The sequence below is a fragment of the Cornus florida genome, unplaced genomic scaffold (assembly GCF_030987335.1).
Source record: "Cornus florida cultivar Cherokee Brave unplaced genomic scaffold, ASM3098733v1 CherokeeBrave_3.0.0_Hap2_Chr04, whole genome shotgun sequence".
In the NCBI taxonomy this organism is placed as follows: Eukaryota; Viridiplantae; Streptophyta; class Magnoliopsida; order Cornales; family Cornaceae; genus Cornus; species Cornus florida.
Window position 1 is genome coordinate 13,991,837 of NW_026775574.1, and position 25,036 is coordinate 14,016,872.

The 25,036-nt window shown below is 35.6% G+C and overlaps 1 protein-coding gene and 1 pseudogene across 1 annotated transcript; one reads left to right on the forward strand and one right to left on the reverse strand.

The window, feature by feature from the left end:
- Positions 1 to 1,031: 1,031 nt before the first annotated feature.
- LOC132302772 (pentatricopeptide repeat-containing protein At5g66500, mitochondrial-like) lies at positions 1,032 to 7,929 on the reverse strand (annotated as a pseudogene).
- A 6,751-nt stretch (positions 7,930 to 14,680) lies between these two features.
- On the forward strand, positions 14,681 to 16,044 carry LOC132304742 (uncharacterized). The gene is made up of 3 exons (XM_059802466.1): positions 14,681 to 15,736; positions 15,850 to 15,902; positions 16,011 to 16,044. Exons 1-3 carry the CDS (start codon positions 14,681 to 14,683, stop codon positions 16,042 to 16,044), a joined length of 1,143 nt encoding a protein of 380 aa, XP_059658449.1.
- The last annotated feature ends 8,992 nt before the right edge of the window (positions 16,045 to 25,036 follow it).

Consider the following 25,036-nt stretch of genomic DNA (forward strand, 5'->3'; position numbering starts at 1 on the left):
TAGAACAGCTCGAGAATAATTTAATGTTCCATTTTAAAGCACCGAATTGTGTGAATCAAATCGGAGGAAATTTAATTCAATCTTCAAACCAAATTTCTTCCGATTCCAATTTCAAAATCTCAATTACGTGCTCCCAAATACTCAAGTAAATTTGATCTCCAATGATAAATCATATTCTTGGACCTCTTATTTTCCCATGTGAAAGAGGTTTGTTCTTTAGGTATATGAACACTCCACTTGAGTCCAACTTGAACTCAACACAAACACACACGGTTATCCGTACAATCCAACTCTTAGTTGAAGATGTACTAGACCAGATTCTATTGCAATGGAGGACTAGTTGTCACTATCCTGTAAGCTGAATAGCAAAGTCTATGTTAGCTTTCCGGACTAGCTGTCACTATCCTGCAAGCTGAATAGCAAAGTCTAGGTTAGCTTTCCGAACGACAGTCCAGGACTAGCTATCACTATGTTGGAAGCTGAATAGCAAAAAATCTAGGTTAGCTTTCTGAACGACGGTCCAGTGCACATGGAAGGTGGAGATCGCCTCCAACAAGGGGTGGGGTCAACAACCCCTATCAAAAAATCTCCACCCTCGCTCTCCCTCTCCCTATAGTGCACAGGACGGGATCCAAATTCTCTGCAGAACTAACAAGTTTCTATCATGTCAAGTAAATTAAAAATGAAAACTCATATTTCAGAATACCATGTTTAGAAGAAACGATCAGGCGGAGGTAGCTTCCGAAACAGTTATGACAGACACCACAGAGCTAACCTGTGACACACAAAGCATAAACACCTTGAAATTTAAGGTCAATGAAATGTCAAAGAGACATAGCGAACTGCAAAATCAAGTTCATTCATAAACTTATGAGATACCAATTAGAATCCAAAACTACTCGTGTAAGCATAATCTAATCTAATCCACATTATCGTTTGCAGAACCATCTCGGTTGACTTGGATGTGCAAAGGAATTTAGTTACTCCTTGTGCTCTGTCCGGATGCATGCAGATTCTATAGCACAAAATCATGAGAAAACCTGATTTTTACATACAGAGACTGATCCTATATATTGCCATTTGAAGGCACAACTTTAAGAACAAAAAAATTATTATGCTGGAACTACACACATCCTGCAATGGCAGAAAATAGGCAACCAGAAAAGAAAGCTCGGTGTTTTAATATTCACAAGATGGCATATTTGACCTCTCGTTCACTTATTTCTCCTTATATGACATTTCATTCAGCTAGCTATTTAACAGGAAGCTCGTCATTCGGTTGGATGGTCACCTTCAGGTGATTGGTTGGTAGAAGACGATCCTTTTCCTGTTGGAAGGTAAGACCATGCCAAGGCAGCAGTGCCAAGTGTAATTGTAGCAGCAATCGAACCCCAAACCCACCTCTGCCTTCTCTTCCTTCGTTGCCTAAGCCGTCGTGTCGTGTCGTCTCTACACAAGTCAAATGACATAAAGATATTTAAAATATTCTATGTTAAGCAGCAACGAAAATTACGGAAATTTCAAGGATGCCCTCACATACCCCATGCATACACCTCAACTCAATCCAGTAACCTTCAATCCAAATTGCACAGGCACATGAAATAAATAAATAACAATAAAGAGCAACTCATAAACAAGCAAAAGTGGTAAAATCGGTTGTGCTGGGAGAAACTGCCCATACGAAATGCTTTTTTGGGATTCCTAACCTCCTAGCAAGATGCAGTATAACTTCTTTTCATTTTCTCTCTTAATTTTTTTTTCACTTTTTATCTTCTCCCCTTTATTTATTTATTTATTTTTATTATTATTGTTTTGGCAGAAAAGGGGGTGGGGAGTAGATTTGTTAAACAAAATTCAATATTTTGGCATCTTATTCCAACACAGCGCAGATGGCAATAGAAAATAATTTCATCAGTCTTTCAGCAGTGTTTAACAACAGAACAACAAAAACATATATCACAAATTCACAATTCAGAAAATTCACATCCAAAAGGTCGTTCATTTTGGAACCATCAAGAATGCCACTCGGTCCCAAGTCAAGGTTCAAAGTTTGGGAATCAGTCAGCCAAACACTCTGAATTCAGATTCACATTAGATACCCAAGCCAAACAATCAAAATATAGTGGGCATGACATTCCGAAATTGGGCAAAACAAGAAAATATTTGGAAAATTTTCATATTTTTATATCACTAGGCCATAGTTACTTACTTACCAAAAATAAAAATAAAAAAATTAGTCATTTTATCCAATAAAAAAATGGTGTTCTTGAAATAGTCAAGAATGATTATTTTTATTTAAAAAATACAACCACATTATTTAATTATTCATTATTCTTTGTGATCATGCTCATGATGGTATATATATAGACATCAAATGCACCAAATTTCTGGTCGATAAATTATTTGCAAGCAGTGGTGTATTTTCTTGCCACGTGGAAGAGGTAAAGTCAATACAGTGCTATAACGCGACAAGAATATATATTTCAAACCAAAGAAAATGTGGGGTGATGACAAATATTGTAAATGATAGCCACAATCACTATAACTAGTACTTTTGTAGTTTTGTGTGAGTTTCTAACCCTTTAAATTTCTTTTGGTTTGTGTACAACAGAATGAAGTGATTAAGCCAACAATCAACGGTGTGTTGAGCATCATAAGATCATGTGTGAAAGCGAAGACAGTGAAGAGGCTAGTCTTCACATCCTCAGCTGGAACAGTCGATGTCCAAGAACACCAACAACATGTGTTTGATGAAACCAATTGGAGTGACTTGGATTTCATCTATAAGAAGAAGATGACTGGTTGGGTTAGTATTTTCATTGCCTCTATCAATCTTTGCCACTTTATCTTTATACATACATAAGGTATGCCCTAATAACTGGGTATCCGAGTTTTTGCCCCGACTAAATTTTTGGGACACTATGTAAAGTGTTATCCTTGCCTTGTCCCATATGGATCACCCCCACTTCACACACACCCCCCCCCCCCCCCCCCCCCCCCCCCCCTCTCTCTCTCTCTCTCTCTTCTATATACATCACGTCTTCTCTTAGATTTAATTTTTTCAAATCTTTTTTAATTACTCCATCCCATGTGAGCTTTGGTCAGCCTCTTTGTGGCTTACCTTCTAGGCAAACAACTCTTCCTCTTTTAACAGGTGCATCATCGGGTCTACGCTGAATATATCCATACCACCTAAGTCTACTTTCCTTAATTTTATCATCTATAGGCACTGTACGTAGTGTTCTTCCAGTTACTCCTATCATCCAACATAGCATCTTCATTTCCGCTACATGAATGCGTTGCATTTGTGTCTTTTTCAACACCCAACATTCCACAATGTACAATATTGTTGGCCTAATAACCGTTCCATAGAATTTTCCTTTTAATTTATTAGGTATTCATTTGTCACAAAATGTACCACCAGCTTGCTTCCATCCTGCTTCAATCCTACTTACTGCATCACCATCTACCTCTCCATTTTTTTGTAATATTGATCTTAGATAACGGAAGAAATTAATTTGGGAAACTTGTTGGTCTTGAATTTTAAGATTTATACTATCATCGTTTTCTACTTTGTCAAATTTACACATCATATATTCCGTTTTAGTTTTACTAATTTTCAAGCCTCTTGATTCTAATGCATTTCTCCATAGTTCTAATTTTGCTAAAGTTTCCTTAAAAGTATCTATTAATAATATGTATCCGCAAATAACATACACCGTGAGATTTTTTCTTGTATATCTTTTGTTATTTTGTCTAATACCATCACAAATAGGTATGGATTCAACACCGATCCTTGGTGTAATCCCATTTTTACAAGGAAGTCACTAATTTCCCAACATGTAGTTTTATAAGGAAGTAACTAGTTTCTCCACATGTAGTGTTAACTCCAGTCAATGTCTCACTATATATACCTTGAATAAGATTTATAAGTTTTATAGGTACTTGTTTTCTTTGTAAGGCCCACTAAATTATGTCCCTTGGCACTCTATCATACGCCTTCTCTAAATCTATGAAAATCAGACTCAAGTTTTGTTTACTCCTATATTGTCCTATTAGTTGTCGTATTAAGTATATGGCTTTCATAGTGGATATACTTGGCATAAACCTGAATAGGTTATCCGATCAGATTCTTATAAGTAAATGGTATTCAATTCGTGACATCTCTTATCCGGTGACTTTGTTTCTCACTTCTCTTTTCATTTATGAACTTATATATTCTTTTAAAAATATCAAAGGTCATTACACAGTGTGGTCCAGTTAATAGAGGATACGGGAGGGTGGCCTGGATACAGAATAATCTTCGGCATATTTGCACAAAGTGACTGCTCTTACGATTTGAACATGCATTCTCACCCTTGAAAAACCAATCATTTTAGTAGTGCACCAAACAATGGCCCCTATTGTTCTTACAAATGTATTTATATATACATTTATATAAATCAGTATGGTTAGTGGTTGTCTAAAAATATGCTGATATGCCCAAGGCCTGAAACATTAAAAACTTATGCGAATGCTTGCACATATACAACGCAGACCTGCCAATGCACCATTGTATATGAGCAAGCAAAAGGCCTAATATGCCCAACCTAGGATTACTTATGGTTCAAACGTTCAAAAAATCAACAAAGGGCTGAAAAGGATAATTCAATTTACTATTCCTCCACCATACTGAGTCTTAAATAAAGACCCACCGTTCCATCAAAGTAGTGGAACTTTTCCCAGATTGTTCAAGAACTGGCCCATTCATTCAAGTGTCACAGTGATTTGTAGGCAGGTCACAAAAATGAGTAGGCCCAAGAATCGTCTAATCAGTAGACAGGAAAATATATTTATATATATTAAAAAAAAGTTGATGATGTTTATATGGAAACTTAACTGCCACGCATGTTTTTATTTATCCATGATCTATTTGTGAAAGTTGTATGTGCACCAGCGTCACCGGTGCATTCTGATTTTACAAGCAGGATATCAGGTTGAACAAAAAAAACATATGATCATACAGGATACTGTATGAAGCAGAAATAAATAAAACCCATCTAAGAGTATCAAGAAAAAAGAGAACAACTATGTTTGAGGTGAGAAATAGAAATTATAAAAACTATGAGGTAATCTCACCTATTGCTTCCTGGTTCCTCTGAGACATCTCTCTATTCACGGCCTCATAATAATGCAATCTGTCACATAGCCGAGCAATCTCAAAGTTCTTTAATTCTATCTGAGCATCCATCTCCATCTCAACCTCAGCCTTTGCAGTTCCCCTACCAATGGAATTCGACACAAACCAAGCAAAACAGACTTGGCGGCTGACCTCTTCTGCAAGATCAACTTCCTGTTGGTCATGCTCTGTTAAATCCGCAGGAAGTGTAACGCCCACAAGAGATAACTGATCCCGAATCCTCAGCCACTGGCTTTGCATATTACTCAGGTCTTCTTCTGCTTGCTTCCGCTTCTCAATCTCCATCAATAAACTCAATCTTATATCATGCAATTCAGCTTCAACATCATGCAGAGAAGGCTGCGGCGCACTCTCAGAGGATAATTCTTCAGCAAGTAAGAAAGGTAAGTAAGCCTACCAATATTGCAAATTGGTAACAAAAATAAGATTGCTATGTCTTTTTTTTTTTTTTCGGTAAAAAGATTGCTATGTTACTATAGCATTTAACTCTAATAAAATCATTTACGGTAACAACTATTATAACGTTTGGAACAGTAATGTTTGAAAGGAGAGTGGGATGGGAAGTTCATAACATCTATAAACACTTACAAGGACATCACACTACATCTATAAACACTTACAAGGACAGCACACTAGCTAATAAGGACATCACACTACATCTTGCCCAGAAATAGTTGATTCAAAAGTGACAACCATACACCAGCTCAATAGCCTGTAGTGATTGATCAATACAGATCCTACATGCCAATATACATATATATATAAAAGGCCAACTATGCACAACCGGGGAGTATATTACCTCTCTAGATTGATCACATTTTGATGGTTGCATGCGACAGCGACCCAGCTACTTCCAGCTTCCTTTACAAGGCCTCTTGTCTTCATAATGCTTCTCAAGTCATCAACCAAATCCCACCTTTCAATGGTTGCATAGAAATTTGAAAGTGCTACATAATTCCCGGGATTATCAGGCTCCGAATCAAGGAGATGTTTTGCTGCAAACACACCCCTAGTGACATCATGGTTAATTCTACAAGCACTCAGTAATGCTGCCCATACTGCATGAGTAGGCTTTGTACCATTTTTAACCATATGATCGAACATACCCCACACTTCTTCTATCCGACCTGCCCGGCCTAATATATCTATGAAACAGGCATAATGCTCTGGACCTGGGTCCATACCATACTTCTCCTGGACTAAAATGAAACATGCCCGGCCTTGTTCCAGCAGTCCCGAATGCCATCAAGAAATGTCACGGAATTTGGCAATACACGATTTTCCTCCTCCCCCATCTTATTGAACAACTCAAGAGCTTCAAGTCCGTGACCATGACTTCCATATGCATCTATCATGCTAGTCCAAGAAACCACATCTTTTTGAAGAATTCCATCAAAAACCAAACGGGCATTCAAAATTTTCCCACACTTGGCGTACATGTCTAATAGCACATTGCATAATTGGGTTTCAAAAGTGAAACCCTGACGGATCACTACACCGAGTATCTGCTTTGCAGTCCACAAATCTGAATTCACAGAGCAAGCAGCAAGAGCGCTTGTGAGTGCGATTATATTGGGTATCATGGAACTCATGATTGACATGGCCACATCATACTTCTGGTTGCAAACACAACCAGAAATAAGGGAATTGCGCATCACATTGTCCTTTCGGAGGCTTAACTTGCCATAAACTTTTATTGCTTCATCTATGTACCCAACACTTGAGTAAAAATCAATCAGAGAAGTACTCAACACCACCAAATCGCGGCCCATCACAATTACCAATCCATGAACTTGCTTACCCTGTCCAAAGGCATTCAAAAAGGTACAAGCTTTAAGCACGGAACACAAAGTGAACGCACTAATTTCCACTCTTTCTTTACTCATCATTTCAAACACACTGAGTGCTTTCATGGGAAGACCGTGGTGTAGAAAGCTCGAAAGCATAGTGTTCCAAGTGACCACGTCCTTGAAACCCATCTCGTCAAATGCACAAACCGAGTCACCCAATTGGCCGTACTTGGAGTACATGTCAATGAGAGCAGTTTTGGTGATGGTTTCTGATTCGGAACCCGTTTTTATTATCAAAGCATGGACTTGTTGGCCCCTTTTGGGGTCTGACAGAGACGAACACGCACCCAACACTGGCGTAAATGTGTAGGAATTGAGGTCGGAATGCGTGCTGTGGATGTGGTGGAAGAGAGTCCATGCCGCAAGAGCATCTCTACTGCGAACGTGCGAGGCGAGAAGTGAATTCAGCGAATAGAGGTCTCTCTTGGACGTTTCGTCGAACAGGTGGTGTGTATGAATGCTGATGCCATTTGAAAAACAGTTGTAAGGCCTATTAGCGGGTAAGTAACGAAAAAAAGGCCTAAATATGGACATATACACACACGTGTATATATTTCTCTATCCTAAATCAGAAATTGTTAGATCTAATCATAGCCACTGCCCCCAAATCAGGCACCACTTGGTCCAAGGTCCTTGTCTTCGCCATCGATCATGAACCGCACTCTTTATGGTCCAAATGACAACCCTTTGCTCACTGTCAATCCTCATGACCTCGTACCATTCATGGAGTTGAATCTCTACTTTGACAAAACCAACCTCCCGAACCTTGGCCTAATTATATGGGTTTTGAACTTCTGATTCTTATTGATTTTGTAGTTTGCAGTTGCACAGAGAGAGACACGGGGGCCAATTTTAAGAGTCGAGAACGAGAATAGAGAAGGAGGGGATTCGGGAGGCTGAAATGATTATATATATTTTTAATAATAATATAATCAAAGATATATAATATACATATATATATATATATATAATATATATATAAATTTCCGAAAAAGAAAAAAAAAATTTATATAAAAAAATTATATAATAATATAATCAAATATATATATATATATATTTGGATCATTTTTTGATAAGATATTTTAGATTTTTTATTATTTTTAATTAAGTTTAATTTTAGTTTCCTTCTAATGTCTATAACTTGACTTGGAATGTGTCTAATATTAATATTACTGATGCAAATATGAATGGTGGGAATGGTAGTTGAAAAAGAATAGTGGTTATGTCAAAAAATAGAATTTTGCATAAAATGCATCATTTGAGCAGAATTGTTAAAATGTAACATTTTGACACTGTAGCACTGTCAAAATAAAAACTTGACATCCGAATTTAGCATTTTACCATTAGAGATGTTCTAATTGGACTTCTTTACCAGCAGAGTTATAACAACGTTCCTCTCTGGGTAGAGGTTCCCTGGTGTTCTCAGGGGTGGAGAGCTCATTAATCCGGTGCTGTCTCTCAGGTTTGATCTTCTCCTTTTTCTCCTTTCATTCTCTACTCAATTTTGTTCTCTTCTTCCATTTCTCCCCTTCCTTTTTCTCTTTTCTTTTATTCGTTCGGCCTCTATTCTTCTCTTACTCCTTGTTCTCCTCTCCCTTTCTTACTTCTTCTTCTGTCCTTAATTGCTCTATTTCTTTCTTGTTTTGTTATCATCATCTTTCACTTCGTTTCCTCCTCCATCCATTTTTTCTTTTCTCCGTGTTTTTTGTTTTGTATAGTCTTTTCCCCTTTTTCGACTGTTTTTGTGCCCTAATTTTTTCTTGTCTTTTCTCGGCTGCCCTTTAGCGGACGGTTATGTGCTTTTTCTTCGATTTCTTTTAGGTCACCTGGTTCGCGTTTCCTTTGGGTCTCTTTTCTATTTTCCTTTTTCTATTTCCTCTCTATATTTTCCTCTTTTCTATGCTTCTCATGAAGATCTTAAGTTGGAATTGTCAGGGAGTGGGAAATCCTCTCACCGCTCATCAATTAAAGAAATTGGTGCTTCAACATTCTCCAAATGTGCTTATATTACTAGAGACCAAAAATTATGGTGTTCGTATGGAGTGGATACGAAGCCAATTGGGGTATCGACACATGTTGTTTCAAGACCCAATCGGTACTACAGGTGGTATTACGGTGTATTGGGATGATGAGACTAACCTTCAAATTATGGATGTTAAAGACTTTCAAATCACCTGTATAGTTAAGGGAACATCAGTTGCCGACGATTGGTGTTTTTTTGGAGTATATGCTTCTGTGGATGATAGACACCGCATGGAGCAGTGGCGATACTTACAACAACTTCAACCATCCTTTCCGCAACGATGGGTTCTATTAGGTGATTTTAATGATTTGCTATATCCAAAGGAGAAATTTGGGGGGCGAAGGAAACAAGGTTGGCAATTACGAGCACTTCTTTAAGGAAACAACGATGGGTTCCCTGGTGTCTTTAAGGAAACAACGATGGGTTCCCTGGTGTTTTTTTTTTTTTTTTTTTGCCCTTTATTGTTTGGAAAAATGTCTTTACTGTTGCTAAATGTCATCCAATATAACACAAGTTGCAATATAAAAATACCATCCAAATTGTTTTTACCATCGAAATTGTCTACTAATAGATAAAGCTGGTAAATGTCAACCAAAACTCAAAAAATGTCTACTAATACAACCACAAGTTAACCTGCCAATATGAAAATACCATCCAAATTGTCTAGATCTACTAAATGTGACAAAAAAAGAATTAAGAATTTTTTATAGATGTAGTACAAGTTTTTCAAAAAGAATCCATCCAAGGCGAAGGAAATGCTGAAAGCACAGCCACAACCCCATCTTCAGCTTCAACTTCAACTTTAACAACTCTTCTTGCCCATTTGATTTGAATTACCCTACATTTTTTTATAAATTCATTAAGCGCACATTATAATAAATGAAAATTTAACATATAAGAGAAATTAAAGTTCATAACCTTAACTGAATTGACATCATGACTAGAAAATGAATATATACAACACAAGAATATGCACAAAACCTTTTACATACTAAATTATATATAAGATAGTAATTTCTGAGTTCTGCTAAACTACTATAAGAAATACTAGCAGCAAAGTCATGTTCGTTAGAACCTAAGAATAATCACTCATATGAAGAGAATTTAGGAGATAAACAACGTGTGTGAGTGTGATAGATTTTCTAATAGTAACAATATGAAACAAGATTTCCCTGAAAGAATGATAATGTGGCGAATCATAGCATTTACAATAATAATTCTCCAAAGGATTAAAATTAGTTGTGGGAAGTATAATTATTATTAATTTTGCAAATAATCTATAGTAATTAGTGATTTGAAGAGACAATGTATGTTTTGTATTTTGTTTTTGTCTGGAACAAAATAGAAAGATCTCTCTTTAATTAGTCATTTAACAGTTAAAATATAAATAAAACAAGTGAGCAAATATAGTAAATTCACTTGCCCTTTAAAGTCAGATTAAACTATTCAATACACTAGAAAATTACTAAAACAAATGAGGACTATTATTTTGGCAAACATCAATAGGGATAAATGCAAAATTTCCCAAATTTTAAGCTTCCAGTCCATAGGAACTAGTATCTAAAATCTCATTGCTATTTGATTAGGTAGGCTTTTTGGAAAGTAAAGGCAAACAAAGCTCCAATGGGACACATTTGGTCTAGAGTCGGATTGTGACTAACAACACTAGTCTTTATACCAACAATAAACAGGAAGAAGTATATGTCTTGCAAGATTATTATTAACATCAGGCATCTGCCATTTCTATACAGAAACATAACATGATTAAATTTCCAAACATGTTGATTAAGAGAATTTAGAGTTATGAGTAGTGTGTACTATGTTACGTAAACATTATCGACACATGACTCCATTGTACAAAATACTATTAATATTATTGATGGTGATTCTTATCTAACTTGTAGACATCTCATGCAACTATTCAAGCATATAAAAATAAAGGGTTAAGTGCAAAAAACCCCCCTCAACTATGGGGGTTTTGCAATTAACCCCCTGGAACTACAAGAAACCCCCTTGAACTTTCATTTTCTTGCAATTTAACCACTCAGGCGATCGGAAAAGAAAAAAGATCAAGTTACCCTTTTAATAAAACGATGCAGTTTGGTGTGAATACCAATTTCACTTATTGACGTGGCACAGAAAATCTAACCAACTAATAGCATTTTGACAGCACAACAAGATAAGGATTCTTATCTCTAGCTTACATCACCCACACATCAGCCAAACCTAACCTAACCCACCTTTCTTTATTCGCGGCAAAGACAGAAAGGAGAAAAGGAAGCCATCGTCCGGCCTTGTCTGCAAATCAGCCTTGTTTGCAAACCTAATCAACATAAAACCCTAAAAAACGTTTGACTTAAGGTGTGGGACTCGCATTCAGTAACTCTCTTACTCTAATTAACTGATTTTTCTTATATATGTGTATATCAATTTTGTTATATAATGACGAAGCTCAGTTATGTCTGTTTCTTGCTTTGTTCATGCGTTTTTGTTGCTTTGTATAAAGTCTTAGTTGAATATTTTTAAGGATAGGAGTAAAACTTTGTAGATGATGTTGTTGTGACACTTTACAAGAAAAATTTTTCTTATGTCAATTTTGTTGATGTTGCTGTGACATTTTAGAAGAAAAGTTTTGCCTTTTTAGAACTCTGATGTTATAGTTGATTTTTATTTTATTTGAAAGGTTCGAGGTACAATGTCTTTGCAGTGTTTTTTTTCTTCTTCATGTCGACTAGTCCCTGTCTAAAAACCTTGTTTGTAGTTATTGTTTCTTTCTATTGTCTCCATAAAATAGTATATAATGTCTTTGTTTCATGACTTTATGTGAAATGGTGGTACCTCTATGTTTATCAAATGACCTGATATGCTTTGTAGTAGTCGTTTTTGTATTTAATTTTGACCCACCATTATTGATTGCATTGTCTATATTATAGTGGTCCCTTTGTGTTACTAAATATGCAATATATGTTATTTCATTGTACCCCAATTGCATACTGACATACATAGTGATCATGTGCTTAAATTATTTAATTGGGTATGTTATTTAATGATTGCATTGTCTTTATTGTTTGTACACTTATTGAATGAAGCGTCTATACTATTTTGATTAAGGTTGTCTCTGTCATTATCTATATTAAGGTGTCTGTACCCACTTGTTGTTGTAGATGGATGATATGTTTACCATTGAACTTCATCGGGGTTGTATTTGAGAAATCACCCCTTATGACATACTTAAGAGGAAATATAACTAAATTGATGAAGTGTCTATGCTATTTTGATTAAGGTTGTCTCTGTCATTGCTTATATTAAGGTTAACGTACCCACTTGTTGTTGTAGATGGATGATATGTTTACCATTGAACTTCATCATGGGGGTATATTTGAGAAATCACCCCCTATGACATACTTAAGAGGAAATATAACTAAATTTGAAAAGATAGACCCTGACATAATGTCATATCTTGAGGTTCAAAAGATGGCAACTGGATTGGGGTATGGGGTGATCAGTGAAGTGTTCTACAAAGTACCTTATGAGTGGCAACAATTTAGAGAAGTGAAGTGTGATTTAGATGTGTTTAGGATGTTTTATGGCCATGAAGCTCATGGAAAAATGTCTGTTGTGAAATCATACATTGTTGCACCTTTGTTGAATGGGGCAGAGAATGAGGTCAACTCAAATGCTGATTTAGGGTGGGATTATCTAATGAGTGATACCCAACTCATTACTCCTGTGTCAAGTGAGTATGGTCCTAATGATGAGTTGATAAGTCTATGTGAATCTGATGATGAATGTGTTGATAGTGCTTATATGCACCAGGATTACATTATTTCAAGGGATTTTGGAGAAAAAGAATTGGAATTGGGCATGAAATTTGGGTTAGCTGCTGATTTTAGGTTGGCACTTAGGGAAAGTGCATTGAAAAACAAGTTTGATATAATGTTCACAAGGAATGATGGAGATAGGATAACTGCAGTGTGCAAGGCTGAACGTGGTTGGAGGATACATGCAAGCAAACCTGAAAATGAAGATTGCTTGATTATTAAGACCTATGTGCTAGAACATACTAACTATTTATGGTTTTATACAAATGGGTAGGCCTCATCAACCTTCTTAGCAAACAAATATTGTGAACAAGTGAGATTGAACCCTAAGATACTTGTGGGAACACTTAAGAGCACAATTGCATCTGAAATGAACATTGATGTATCCACACATAAAATTTATAGGGCAGAAAGAAAGGCATTAGAATTGATTGAAGGGAATGATGCTGAGCAGTGTGGTAAAATGAGGGATTACTGTAGCTTGATATTGAGAACTAACCATGGCAGTGTAGTTAAAATACAAACTGAGCCCACTGTTGATGAAAGTGTTAGAAAGTTTCAAAGAGTCTTTATTTGTTATGCTGCAATGATAGTTGGTTTTAAACAAGGTTGTATGCCACTAATTGGTGTAGATAGATGTTTCCTAAAGGGTCCTTATGGTGGTTATCTACTGAGTGTAGTGTCTATGGATTGGAATGGTCAAATGTTCCCAGTTACAATTGCAGTGGTAGAGTTTGAGACAAGAGATTCTTGGGAATGGTTTATAAGAGAGTTGATGGATGTTATAGGGCCATACAATGATATAACCTTCATCTCTGATAGATAGAAGGTTCAATGTATTTTACTGTGTTGTCACACACTTCCTTCCACACATACTCACTTGTACACACTCACTTGTACACACTTAGCTGTACACACTCACTTCATACACACACTCACTTGCACACACACTCACTTGCAACACACACTTACCTGCACACACTTATTTATACACACACTCACCTGCAGTCACACACTTACCTGCAACACACACTTACCTGCACACACTTAATTATACACACACATTGCTGTCACACACTCACTTACACACACACTCACCTGCAACACACACTTACCTGCACACACTTATTTATGCACACACTCACTTGCAGTCACACACTCACCTGCAACACACACTTAATTATACACACACATTGCTGTCACACACTCACTTGCACACACACTCACCTGTAACACACACTTACCTGCACACACTTATTTATGCACACACTTACCTACAGTCACACACTCACCTACAACACACACTTAATTATACACACACATTGCTGTCACACACTCACTTGCACACACACTCACCTGCAACACACACTTACCTGCACACACTTATTTATGCACACACTCACCTGCAACACACACTTAATTATACACACACATTGCTGTCACACACTCACTTGCACACACACTCACCTACAACACACACTTACCTGCACACACACACTCACTTGTACACACACATTCACTCACTTGTACACACACTCACCTGCAACACACACTCACCTGCACACACACACACACACACTCACCTGCACACACTCACTTCTACACACACACTCGCTTGCATACACACTCACCTGCAGTCACACACTTACCTGCACACACTCACCTGCAGCACATACTTACCTGCACACACTTAATTATACACACACTCACCTGCAGTCACACACTTACCTGCACACACTTAATTACAATTTTTATTGACAGTTTGATGTCCTATTTACAGGGTTTAGTAGAGACCTTTGAGAGCACAATGGAGGGATCAGATCACAGGTTTTGTGTGAGGCATCTTTATAAGAATTTCAAGCTCAGATTCAAAGGCCAACAATTGAAAATTCAATTATGGGAGGCTGCAAGGGCATACACTGAAGCAGATTTCCAACAACATATGAGAAAAATTAGAGAGTTAAATGTTGAAGCTCATGATTGGTTGACAAATGTGCCAATTCATTTGTGGTCAAAGTCAACCTTCACTGACACTTCAAAAAATAATATGCTTATTAATAACATTTGTGAGAGTTGGAATGCTGTAATCCTTAAAGTAAGAGATAAGCCGATCATATACATGCTTGAGTGGATTAGAAGGCATTTAATGTTAAGGTTTCAGTGTAAGAGGGAGTGGATGCATACACAGTTTGGGTTGTTTTGTCCAGATATCCAAAAGGCATTCAACAAAGTGAAACAACAAGCTTCCATATATAAGGTTCACTATGCTGGTGATGACAAGTATGAAGTTCAATGCTATGGAATCAGTGAGGCTATTGACCTTGAAAGACATACCTGCAGCTGCAGAGTTTGGAACTTAACTGGTATTCCTTGTAGGCATGCAATGGCTTGTATATTTACTAAAAAGGACACTCCAAAGTCATATGTTCACCCATTTTATTACAGAGAAACCTATATGAAGTGTTATGGTGGTATGATCCTTCCCATTCCAATGGGAATGTTAATGAAAACTGACAGCATTGACACATTACTTCCACCACACTATAAGAAACCCATTGGTAGGCCAAAGAAGGCTAGGAACAAGAAGAATGATGATCCCAAAGGTTCTACCAAACTTAATAGATCAAAGGAAAGTTTGAAATGTTCCAAGTACAAGGAAAATGGTTATAACTCAAGGACTTGCAAAATACCTGAGCCATTGGTCATTAACATACCTCCACCAAGAAGGGGTGGTAGACCACCAAGTGTTGGAAGAGGGAGAGCAAGAGGACCTGATGGGATGCCTGCAAGAGCAAGAGGAAGAAGGGGTGGTAGAGGTAGAGCCAGAGGAGTTGATATTCCAGCTCGAATTGCAAATCAAGAGGTATGGTTATTGTTCAATTTTACTTCAATTTTAGTAAAAAGTACCATATTCACAGCTTTAAAATTGTATATCATATTCAAGCTCACTTATTGTTTTACCACTTTTCATTTCAGGTTCAAAACATACCATTTTCTCAATTGTCACAAACCCAAGCATCATCTTCTAGGTATAATAACAGTAGTCCTATAATCTGTTAATTAAATCTTAAGTCTTTGAGGATCATATAATCTACTAATTAACTTGATTTATTGTCATTTATTTGTTTCATTGACAGGTCAATGATGGAAAATGAGTATGCATGCTGGTAGTGAAAATGGCCACAAACTTGACGATGATCTTGTTGATGAATGTTTTGTTATATTTATGATTATTGCTGACATGAAGACTCCCATTTTTTGGTGATTGTTCAAGTGAATAGAGTGAAGACATGTTATATTATAATAGCTTTTTCTTTATTGACAGTCTGTGATAATGTGAAACACTAGTACAAAACTAAGTTGTTTATTGTCAGCCTTTTTGTTTATTATCAGTTTGTGTATGAACACTTTATTATGAATGTATGCCATCTTATATCATTTTATTATTAGTGTTTTAGCTACTGTATTTAGTTTGCTTGAACTATATAACAGGTGAAGGTCGGATCGCAAAGTGCATTGCATATTCAGTGAATTGCAGTGACTTAGATCAACTAAATTACTGTTCACTTTTGAATGGTTGATAGGTTTTTTAGTGCACATGTTACCTATAACACTGAGTATGTCACTTTGACACTTACAGCTCAATGCCAAATCCTTGCACTTCCATTTTTGCTTGAAGTGTATAACAGGTGCAAATCACTTTGATTTTTACTTGAACTGTATAGTAGGTGCAGTGCCAAAAACTTGCAATTCCAATCACATTTTTGCTTAAAGTGAATAACAAGTGCAGGTCACTTTGATTTTTACTTGAACTGTATAGCAGGTGCAGTGCCAATAACTTGCAATTCCAATCACATTTTTGCTTGAAGTGTATAATAGGTGCAGGTCACTTTGATTTTTACTTGAACTGTATAGCAGGTGCAGTTCCAATAACTTACAATTCCAATCACAAAATTCAACCCCCAAAACTTTACACTTCCAATCACTATCATAACTTGTGCTGCACTATCATTCAGCAAACTAAAATCACCTAATTTTTGTCTCATTGCATAATAAATATAACTTGCAAATTGTACACACAGATGTTTATTCTAATTCATACAACATCACCTTCAACAAAACAGATTAAATTTTCATTCATCTCATACTTCTACAAGATTTTGATTCATACAACAACATACAATAAGAAAATTCAACATACAATTAGATTTTTCAACTCCCAAAACATACTACTAAATCCTAACAACACAAGGAGATGGATATAACCAGAGCACTACAACTGAAACCCCCAAAACGAAATTCACTTCACAAAAAGGCAAACAAACAGCACCACAACTGACATCCCAAATAAAAACATGCTTCTAACTAACATTGACTTAACAATTGCAATGAAATCACTGATGGGCATAATATGACCTCATTGAGCTTCAGGTTCCTCTTCTGTAGCTTCACTGAAACCAGCTGAAGGAGTCCACCATTCGAAAAAAACTACAAACCCTATCCTTGCAATTGAAAAACAACTTCCCAGGATTGTCGTCTGACTCTGAGATCAACACAGCTGCCCTTTTATCACAAAAACATTTCCTATTCCTGAAAAGTCCTCTTCACGCCACACCACAAAACCCATGTCTTACAGATGATTCATGATGAGCGTTGAAAAGTGCGTATTTAAACCCCTTAAGTTTAGGCATTTTAGTACCTTTATCTATCTTACTTTACCGTTTTAGATTGATTTCGTATTATTTTCATTTTCAGGCACTTATCCCGAAAATAAGCTAATTCAGCCAAATAAGAGCAGAAATGAATCAATTCTGGGATGAATCAAAGAAAGGAGCCAAGTGGAAGCAAAATGCAGAAAAAAGTGGAAATCAACATCTTCAATCAATCTCAGATCAAGGTTCGATCGATCCAACATGATCGATCTCAGCACTTCAAGATGGATCAAAGCCATGATGATATTTTCAGAGACCTCAAAAGTTCAATCGATCCAACATCATTCTTCGATCGATCGAACTGCCTTATCCTTATCCAAATGATTGATCTTATCTAGTTGTACCACCCTACCAACCACTTTTGTCCTTTTCCTAAAAATATCTTCAAAATATCTCAGATTTGTCTTTATCCAAAAAGCGCCATCATTGAGGATCGATCCAGCCTAAGTTCGATAGATCTTAGCCATGTTCAATCGATCCAAGTTCAAGGTTCAATCGATCGAACTTCCTCCAGTGCGAAAAAGTTAAATTTCCAGCTCATTAAAAGTTGTCCTTTATCCAATCATTGGGGAATATTTTGTGCACGACCCCAGCTCATTTTGGGTGTCATTTGACCTACCTATATAAGGATAAGGACTACTTTTTACATGGGAGGATCTCATATCATATCATATCATCTCATACCTTGTAAGAACTCTTGGAGAGCAAGCTTAGAGGAGGATGAGGAGGAGGCTAGAGACACCATTGGAGACTCTTCATCAACCAAGGAACAAATCTCTACCATGGAGTTACCCCTTGAGGGTTGGAGAAACACTACCATGAGTGGCTAGACATCCTCTTGGGGCTAGAGTTAGCCCCAAGCATGCTTTCTACATCTTGATTTTGTGTATTATTGAGGGATTAGTGTTGTATTACATGTTTTGGCACTTATATATGTATAGATCTTGTTTATTCAATGATTTATGTGGTTTAATGCTTCCAATTAATCATTCCATTCTATCCATATGTCTATGTATGCTAGAATAGATGTTCATGTGTTTGTCTCTATTTCTTGTGTTATTGATGCATGTCTATGTGTAATAATGCTATGATCTAGAGATTGTCAAAACATTGTGCTTAAAAGAATGCTCTTGTGATTTTTTAGATGGTCCATGCTCATTTCTTGATGGATTGTACCTCTCCCTTAGCTTAATTAGTTTAATTTCATGTCATTAGCTTAATTGTAGTGTAGTGGTAGCATAGTTGTTAGATGAAAGGACAATCCATGCTTGTTGTTTGATGTTCCATACTTTTGAATGCAAGTAGCATATGTCTCTAACCTTGTGGTGTTTTTGGCTTATGAGCTTAATGAAAAGATTAATGACTTGCTAGATATATTGTGCTTTTCACATGCTATTTAGACAATATATACTTAATTGCTAGATATATTATGCTTTTAACATGTTAATTAGACAATGTATGCTTAATTGGTCACCTTTACTAATTGAATCAACCAAACACACACACACATCAATATTGCAATACACATTTCCCTCATTAGTCACTAGTTAAGGGTGTAAAAAAGCATTGTTTGGTGGTGACCTCTAAACCCCAAGAACTCTCTCTCTCTTACTTACTCTTTGTTACATTCAATTATTTAGTTTAATTTGCTCTCTAGTTTAATCAACCAACCAACCATTTGTTTGATCACTCGACCTACTAACCCTAATTGTGATTCCACAAGCTAGTACGACTCCAATCCCTTGGGACGATCCCTACTCACCCTAACTATATTTTTAGTGAAGGTAGTAGTGGCTTTTATAAATGTAAAACTTGGCCCTCGCCTAAAATGCACACTCTCTTAAGCTTATGGTAGGACGACAACACGCCACCAATTCATAACTCATTTTCTGTAAAAATAAACACACACAAAGAAGGATAACGAGAACGAGAACGAGATGGATATTAAAACTGACACCATCGCAAAGAAGAAAATCAAACTAAAGATGGATGATAACATTTACCAAGATTTGTATCGATTTTCTGACCGTGATTAGCCACAAAATTAACAGTTGATTGAGCACTAAGAAGAACAACAAAAAACCCTAGAAGTTGCAGAGTTCGTGATTTGGGGATAATTGGGTAAAGCCGTGTTTCTTTGTTTGTAATTATAAGGAATGAGATATTAGGGTAAAATGGTTGGAAATTAAGGGCAATCTTATTTTTCATGCTTGTAAGGGCAATATCATCATTTAAAAAAATTCATTCAAATTTAACGGCTATTTCTCACTGGAAGTTGGCCAGATGGGGTGATTTACAACTTTTTTGCATAGTTCAGGGGGTTTCTTGCATTTTTTGAAGTTCAGGGGGTTAGTTGCAAGTTTCCCCATAGTTCAAGAAGGTTTTTTGCACTTAACCCTAAAAATAAATACAATTGGGAAGTCCTACTCAAACACGTGTTACACAATGAATACAATTGATCAGAGTCCAAGTGGTTCCTATAAAAAAATTTCTAATCAAATATAACTTAGAAATTGAAACCCAAGAAATTAAATAGAAAATTGAGAGAGAATTCCATCACCAAGAGTTGGTATAATTTCCACATCCTAATCCTATATAGGGATTCTTGACATATTATATATATGACAATGATGTTGAATACTTCTGTGATAATCAACACCCGAATATGCGCATCCCCTTCACTTTTCCGAGCCACGGCGTGGATTGTGGGTTGTCACCTAGCCAAGTGAACTAACTGGTCAAGCTGCCATTAACTCGGTGTCCAATTATCTAGTAAATCAGTTAATGTTGCGACAATGAATTAGGTTGGCTTTTTATGCTCAACACATTAAAATCAAAGAAGAAAACGGTTTCAACTTTAAATTCTTATGATAGCACACGGTGGCTTGTATTGTAAGATTATTTATTAATTGTGTGACCCACATGTTTTGGACATGTGATATATTTCATTAATTAGTGGTTAAGTAAATAGGTATCAGATTAATATTATATTATTTGGTCAACTTATAAATTACCTTTATGGTAATTAATTTTTGGAGAAGTGTTTTCCTATTTATTCCTTACAAGTGGCTTTAAGGTTACTAAAAAGGAAAACTGGTCCTCTCTCTACCGTTATAAAAGTACATATATCCCATCAATTATGTATGCTAATGAAACAACATGTATAATGTTTATGTGTGCAAAAGGCCAAGAGAGAGAAACCAGTTTCCACGCTTTGCCTATTGATCAGAGTTGCAGTTTAGTTCGTGGCAGAAAGAATCTCGACGTTGGACTTGATCTCTATGATATTTGCAATCACAGATCGAGGTATTTATATTTAACTACTTTATTTATGCGTTATAGATATGTGAAAATAATGAAGTTCTAAGATCTTAGGATTCATGTCTATTTATGATTAATGGTTTCCACGAATAATTATAGTTTACATGTGATATCAGAGCTCGTGGTTTAGGAACTCATTGTTTTCCATTAATGTTGCATAAATAATATTTTCAATTTAATCCGATTGCATGTCTAATCTTTCGTGTCTGAATGCAAATAAATATATTTGAATATGCTGCTATATTTGATCTGATCGAGACTAATAAATGTGGCCCACCGTTGATTAATTGAAATGCCTTTTGAGTCCTTTTATGAATAATTATTCTATAGTAATTTTATTTGGATCAGTTTGTGTGAACATGATTATATATTACTTGAAAGTTAATTACTGAGAGCATGTATGCATATGTATAATAATTCATCAAGACACATAATTAATGTGTACAAACAAACTGATGCAACATATGTTTCATAGATTGATTTATTTTATTATAGAAATTTAAATTTCTAAAATAACATGAGTCTAGAAATTTAATTTAATCTTATTATTGGACAAGCAAATAAACTATTATTTTTGTACTCATACATACATACATGATGGAGAGTCAATTTTAGATTGATTCAATTATGATATTCAAGTCCAAAAATAAAATATTATATTTTATTATGTATATAAAATAAAAGAATATTTTTATTGTATTTTCGGACTATTAAGTTTCTGGGATTGAACCTACCTAAATTTGGATCAATCAGTATGAGTATGTGTGTATAATGTTAAATGGGTAAATTAATGATTAATTAGTTAGCAGCTAATTTAATATTCGTATTATGTGAGGGTTAGTAGCTACCAAAGTGGCATAACCATAATGGTCGATGAATATTAATTTTAGTAGTAAATATAATTTAATGATGAATTAATCACTATCTAATTTAATATTCATATTATGTGAAGATTGGTAGCTACCAAAGTGGCCCAATCATAATGATTGATAAATATTAATTTTTATAGTAGACATAATTAATCATAAATTAATTACTATCTAATTTAATATTCATATTATGTAAAGGTTGGTAGCTACCAAAGCGGCCTAACCATAATGGTTGATGAATATTAATTTTAGTGGTAGACATAATTACAATATTTCATGAATTATGATGCTTATAATTTCTTGTGATTTTCATAAATATTGAGTTTATTTAATTACGAGAAATAATTCCTCAAAGGGAATTGATTTTCAAGTGATTATATAAAAATTAAGGAGTTGTATGTATTTTTTAATTAGGTAAATATAAGATATCCAAAGGTAACTTATTTGTTTAATTAAATAATGCATCACTAATGAAGGTATATATATAAATACATGTAAGCTGTGATACCCCCGGATTTCCTGATGCAGGTTGGCTAGGCCCACACCCGATTACCCGAGAATATCAAACCAATTAGCAATAAACGAATATAGAGTACAATTAAGATAAATAGGAATAAATAAAATTGCTGAAAAGAAACTAAAACGATACTCCAAAAATTGAAAACCTCAGAATAAATTTTATAAATAAGAAATTATTCTGATACATTAAATTTATTCTTTTACAATACAACTCAGGAATCCATCTGGTGGACCTCTAAAAACTCCAACACTGAAAACTACAACTGAAGAACTCCAATGCTAAATCATGAAGAAAACTCCTACATCGTCGGAAGAGTGAGTAGTCGTCTCTGCATAGCACAAACAGGCTCTAAGACCTGGAACCATCCATTACCTGAAAAATAATAGTGGGTCAGGCCCACGAACAAGTTCTATCCTAACTCCAATCCAAACAGAGACCCGATACGCAGATACATCCTAGATGTCCCAACCATATCTATATAGTTGGTATATATATATATATATATATATATATATATATATATCTCCACACTACAGGACTCTCACTGGACTATGATGAGGGTCTCAACCTGAATAGAAGGCAACATGCAAAACGCACCTAAGTGGGCATGACTACCTAAGCCTAATAGGGTTTACCTCAACCAGCATAGCCAACTACACATCCTACTGCATATACGCCCCCTAACCGTCGACTATGAGATTCAAGCTCAGATCGCGGTACCATAATTATATATATAAATTCCATCTAAATACAATGTTGTGCCGGTCAACTATTCGTCGCTCAAAACACAACATATAATTATGATTTAAATGTTTTAATTAAATCCCTATCCTCCCTAGTACAGAAATATAAACAACCATCCAATATGTCGTTCAACTGTTTTAGTTGACAGGACATGAAACCATGTAGGATCTAATTGTTTTAGTTAATCCATTCCGTATGTATAAATGGGTAGGAATTAGCGTTTTAATCTAAACCGTCCCTCCATATGCCACCGTCCCATATCGGTGCATATCATGCAAGTGATCCGTAAATGATGCAATACTTTAAAACAGTACATCAAATACAATCCACATAATCCATATAGTGGATAAAAATAAAACTTAAACAGTTCATCAACTACAAATCCATAACAATATCCATGTAATAGATGAGACAAAGTTTAATAGTTCATCTATTTAAAATCCAGAATCCATCTATGTAGTTGACTAGACAAAGTTTAATAGTTCATCAATTTAAAATCCAGAATCCATCCATGTAGTTGATATTTTAATTCATTTAACTTAAATTTCAACTAATCCATAATACAGTCCAGCAGTTGACAACATTAGCAATCAGTAAAGTGTCAATTATAAATCAGAAAATGATATAATATAAATCAAAAAACCAACCACGCATATTCCATTCAATTATATTTGAGTATAACCATACCAATCCTTTTTAACTTGCTAGAATCACAACAAATTGTTAAATATTCCCTATCCAGTTATAGTATGCGATTAAATAACTAACAATCCAGGGACTGATATATTACAAATCCGAAAACTAATAGAGCATATTATACCAAATTACACTTAGAGTATAATCATACCAACCCTTAATACTTGCTAGAACAGCAACGTACCGTTAAATCCTTCACTTCGGTGGACAACATACAATTAAACGATTAAATTTCATAATGTCAATTAAGCTGAATTGCACAGACCAACCATCCTGGGACTTTAACATGTTATTTAAAATTATTTAGAAGCCCATTTACAACTTCAGATTCACCCCACAACCCCTGAAACCCAAAAATAATATCAGAACTACACTTACAGTGTAGTTTTTTGCATGGAGCCGGCTCCCCACAAGAGGGAGCCGGCTCTCCTCGCCCTAGAGCCGGCTCTCTCCTTTAGAGAGCCGGCTCTCACTCCTTTGAGAGCCGTCTGCACTACTGCAACTTCTACGGCCTTCTGTTTCATCTCCGGCCGCTTCCACCTCTTATGTTCTTTATTAAAACTGACCCTAAGGGTCTTCACTTACATCCAGTAACATCCCAGTTATACATTCTAACCATTTTGCATTAAAGGAACAATAAAAACCATTACCGATCTAACTATGTTTAAAAATCAGACGATAACTTCCAACTTGTAAAGACAATTATCGATGAAGCTAAAAACATACAGACAAGTAATATAACACTTATTAAGCATGTAGTAATCAGTTAATATCTAATTACGATACTAGAGATCATTTGGGGATGCACAAAAGCCTCTGTGGTTTTTGAATAAAAAACCTCGTCGTCGTCTTCTTAAATTTTTCCGGCGATCGTGACTGCCGTCAAGAACTCCTTTGCTCCTGTTCTCTTCCACAAATAGACCCTCTACATTTCCCCTTGGTCCAGCCTTTCAACCATTAGCCAAAACCCTAGTTTCCTCTCCTAGTTTATCTCTCAAACTTCACTGTTCGTGAAAAGGTTTTGTTGCTTCTAAACCCTAAGCAGACGTAATATTATACTTATATAGGCTTAGTGCAAAACCTAATTCTAATTCTAAGAGGAAACACAAAATAAAAGGAAATAAAATAAAATATAAAATATATAATATATAAGTTGGCTATAGATTTCATATTTATATAAAACCCTAAAATACTATTAATTTGATTTACCCTATATACACATATACCCAAAAATATATGTATAATCATCTATGGGTATTAACTATACCCATTACTCTCCTATCCGAGTAGTCCATGAGACC

What these genes read in the sequence shown, in the direction of transcription:
- LOC132304742 (XM_059802466.1), top strand. Translation starts at nt 14,681, where the DNA reads ATGGAGGGATCAGATCACAGGTTTTGTGTGAGGCATCTTTATAAGAAT. An exon ending in CTCGAATTGCAAATCAAGAG is followed by an intron (nt 15,737 to 15,849) that starts GTATGGTTATTG and finishes TTTTCATTTCAG; the next exon opens with GTTCAAAACATACCATTTTC. An exon ending in ACCCAAGCATCATCTTCTAG is followed by an intron (nt 15,903 to 16,010) that starts GTATAATAACAG and finishes TTTCATTGACAG; the next exon opens with GTCAATGATGGAAAATGAGT.